We start from the raw sequence: 3,978 nt of genomic DNA, 5'->3' as shown, positions 1-3,978 counted from the left end.
CAGCTCCATATGTCTCCTTTTTTGGTATTCTCACACAAATTCTTCTGCTAGTTGGGGTGCAGTCCACCTCTATAGTCTTCCCTTCAAGGCTCAGGGGTTCAGGATTATCTTCTGTGTCTGTGTTAATTGGTTTCCCTTTTCTTTGTTGAAGAGGGTTTCTGCAGTCTTTCTGCCTAGTCTGCCATCTTGCTGGAACCTCTCCTTTTCCTTTTCTCTTACACAGTGTGTCTTGGTGATACTATTATAATATCAACTTGAGGACAGTTGACCCCAACAATATGGCATTCTCTCTCTCTCTCTCTTTCTGTCTCTCTTTCTCATTGCCATTAGGTTGATTTCTGACTCATGGCAACAACATGTGTAGAGAGTAGAACTTCACTCCATAACATCTTCAATGGCTATAATCTTACAGAAGGAGCTCTGGGGATGTACTGGTAAAGCATTTGGCCTCTAACCAAAAGGTCGGTGGCTCCATAGGAGAAATATGAGGCAGTTTGTTTCCGTAAAGATTTACAGCCTTAGAAACCCTATGTGGCAGTTCTATTCTGTCTACTTCTTTATACAATGGCATAAAGAAAATAGTGGAGTCATTCTAAATGTCTCAAAATGTCTGTGTTTGTCTACTCTGTACTTACTGATGAAGACTGAAGAATACAGTCTGCAGTATGGATTACATCTCAATATAAAGAAAACAAAAATCCTCACAACTGGACCTATAAGCAGCATTATGATAAACGGAGAAAATATTGAAATTGTCAAAGACTTCACATTGCTTAGTTCTACAATTGATGCCAATGAAAGCAGCAATGAGGACATTAGACAATATACAGCACTGGGCAAATTGGCTGCAAAGGACCTCTTTCAAGTGCTGAAGAGCAGAGATGTGTCTGACACAAGGTGAGCCTGACACAAGCCATGGTATTTTCAATCACCTCCTACACGTGTGAGAGCTGGACAATGAATAAGGAGGACTGAAGAAGACTTGATGCTTATGAGCTGTGGTGTTGGCGAAGAATGCTGAAAGTACCATGGACTGCTAAAAGAACTAACAGGTCTGTACTGGAGGAAGTGCAGCTAGAATGCTCCTTGGTGGCGAGAATGGCCAGATTTCGTCCCACATACTTTGGTTATGTTGTCAGAAGGGACCATTCCCTGAAGAAGGATGTCATGCTTGGTAAGACGGAGGGCCGACGAGAGAGGGGAAGGCCCTCAATGAGGTGGATTAACATGGCGGTGGTGGTGATGGGCTCAGGTGTAGCAAGAATTGTGGAGCTGGCTCAGGACCGAGCAGTATTTCATTCTGCTGTGCATAGGATCGCTATGAATTGGAGACAATTTGATGTCACCTAACAACAACAACAACTCTGTCCAAAAGGATTGCGATGAATCAGAATCAACTGGATGGGAGTGGATTTTTGAAAATCTTATGGAAGTAAATTTCCTATCCTTCCTTCCCTAGGACCACTGGGCGGATTTGAACCACCAGCCTTTCAGTTAGTGTTGTTGTTGTTGTTATGTGCCGTTGAGTTGGACTTGACTCACAGCAACCCCTCCTTGGGTTTCCAAGGCAGTATTACTACAGAAGTAGATTATCCAACCTTCCTTCTGAGGAGTGGCTGGTGGGTTTGAACCACCAGCCTTCGGGTCAGCAGTCAAGTGCCTTAGGCACTACACTACCAGAGCTCCCTTTCCATTCGTAACCAAGTGCAAAACATTTGTACCACCCAGGGCACAGTATGTCATCACCTATATTCTAACTGAACATTGGTTTTACATAGCAGGTACTGAATATATCTATATATTTTCTGACTTTTTTCTTCCCGTTTTGCTGTCCTTACCTCTGAGTGAGTTCAACAAAGCAAGTAGAAATCTATTTCCATATGAATAAAAACACGTTGCTATTGAGTGAATTCAGGCTCAAGGCAACTCCATATGCTACAGAACAGAACTGTGCTGCAGGGTTTTCTTGGTTGTAATCTTTATGGAGCAGAGCATCAGCCTTTTTCCATGGAGTCACTGGGTGGATTCAAACCACCAAACTTGTAGGTAGATTACCAGTCAAGCAGAAACTGTTTAAAGAAACTGTATGAAACTTTCTTTGATTTCTTTTCCAGCTAAGAAATGAAAAGGACAGTAGGATTTTCCCAAATCAAACTGTTACTTTGTTCATTCTAAAATGTTGAATGTGTCTTAATTTTAGAATATCACAATTTGCTTTCCAGCTTAGTACTAATATTGCATCATGTTACTTCTCTTGAGAAACAAACTTGACAATAAGTGCCTAAGGCATTTGACTGCTAATCAGAAGGCTGGTAGTTCAAACCTACCAGCCACTCCTCAGAAGGAAAGTTGGGCAATCTACTTCCGTAGTGATATCACCTCAGAAACCCAAAGAGGGGTCACTATGAGTCGGGTCAAACTCAAGTGAGTTTATATACCTACTAAATTATTTACCGGGAGCTCTGGTAGCATAGTGGCTAAGGCACTTGACTGCTAACCAGAAGGCTGGTGGTTCAAACCTACTAGCTACTCCTCGGAAGGAAGATGGGGCAATCTACTTCCGTAGTGATTGCTGCCTCAGAAATCCAAGGAGGGGTCGCTATGAGTCAGGTCTGACTCGACGGCACATAACAACAAACAACAACAAATTATTTACCATGTAATTTCAAACTGGGAAAGAAGGCTATAGATGTGCTCCTTTATATATTATAGAGGATAGCTAATTATAGACAAACATGATTTGACTTACCTGTAGAAACATTGTACAAGGAAGGCACAGTATAAATATCTTTTTTTTTTTTTTTCTATGACATAGACTCAAAAACAGATTTGGTAAAAGAATGATTTGCAATTGCTAAAATAACTAAAATATCTTTTTTTTTCTACTAGCAAATGTTGATATTCAATCCTAAGTACTATGTCTGCTAAGCAATACTTAAACAAATATTTTTTAGAGCCAAAATTACATGACTGTGTAAATTACAAAGGGAAAAATATGTAAATATTAATTTGATTGCACTGCTCAGTAGTCCCCAGTAACAAAAACCTTAATGTCATTGTCCTGATTCGGTTGCCATATTTTCCTTCCCTTTTTTGCCCCTTTATTGTCTCCTTAAATATTCTTTGTTTTCAATGAAAAAGTTAACACTAAAATAAAATTAACATAGCCAGAGCAAAGATAAATAAAAATTAAAAAGCCAACCTTTATTCCACTTTGAACAAGCTTGTGAATGTCCAAATAAGGCTCCTTGAAAATTTCTCCTTCAGGGGTAAGGATCTTCACATAGCCTTCTTTTTCCAGAATGAAGAGACGGTGAGAGCCATCTCCACTATGCAGGGCACTGACAGGCTGCCGCAGTCCATTCACAACCTCCTGAATACAGAAGCAGTTGTGTTTGTGCTTTCTAAACAAATTAAAGAAAACCAGTAAACTTTTCTTGAGATGAAAGTGGGAAGGGATGCATTTAACATCCTTTTCAAAACATGTTTCCTATATGAATCAATGGTTTGGGGAACCATGACATACTGCTAGCTCCAAAGGTCACATTATGATTCTTTTAAATGGGGCGGGGGGGGGGGGAGTCTTCTATTAAAAAAGTAAAAGAGACAATTAAAACTTGTATTATTTAAAAATTTCGTAAGCTTATTAGCTCATCTTTCGGTGACTATCATTGTAATTAGCTGTACTCACAATAATTAAACCTTACAGAAAGGCATTGAGAGAGAAAGTTCTAAGATCTATTTATAAAAATCTGATTTGCTAATAATAATTGTGCTGAATATTTCCTCAGTACTGTAAGCTAACAACAACCATAAAATCTAAGTTTAAAATTGTACCCATAAATTGCTATGAGTCATACAGAAGCCAAGCTCATAATATATGATTACTAGCCTAAAAAAGAAAAGAAAGGAAAAGGAAAAAAACATTTAGGCTAATATGATTTGAGAGAAGCAAACTACCAAAAAAAAAAAAAAAAA

At 39.0% G+C, this 3,978-nt stretch overlaps 1 protein-coding gene across 1 annotated transcript in view; it reads right to left on the bottom strand.

Moving 5' to 3' along the window:
* The window catches only part of LOC103199756 (hedgehog interacting protein), a 141,473-nt gene that overhangs the window by 109,706 nt on the left and 27,789 nt on the right, over positions 1–3,978 (bottom strand). The window contains exon 4 of the mRNA XM_007944100.2: positions 3,203–3,404. Coding sequence (XP_007942291.1) covers positions 3,203–3,404 — 202 coding nt within the window. The remainder of the gene's footprint in view (positions 1–3,202; positions 3,405–3,978) is intronic.

This window comes from Orycteropus afer, unplaced genomic scaffold (assembly GCF_000298275.1).
Source record: "Orycteropus afer afer isolate SDZICR_OR568_19922 unplaced genomic scaffold, OryAfe1.0 scaffold00120, whole genome shotgun sequence".
NCBI classification, from domain to species: domain Eukaryota; kingdom Metazoa; phylum Chordata; class Mammalia; order Tubulidentata; family Orycteropodidae; genus Orycteropus; species Orycteropus afer.
Note: the sequence above shows the minus strand (reverse complement) of the source record. Positions and strands in the feature narration are given on the sequence as shown.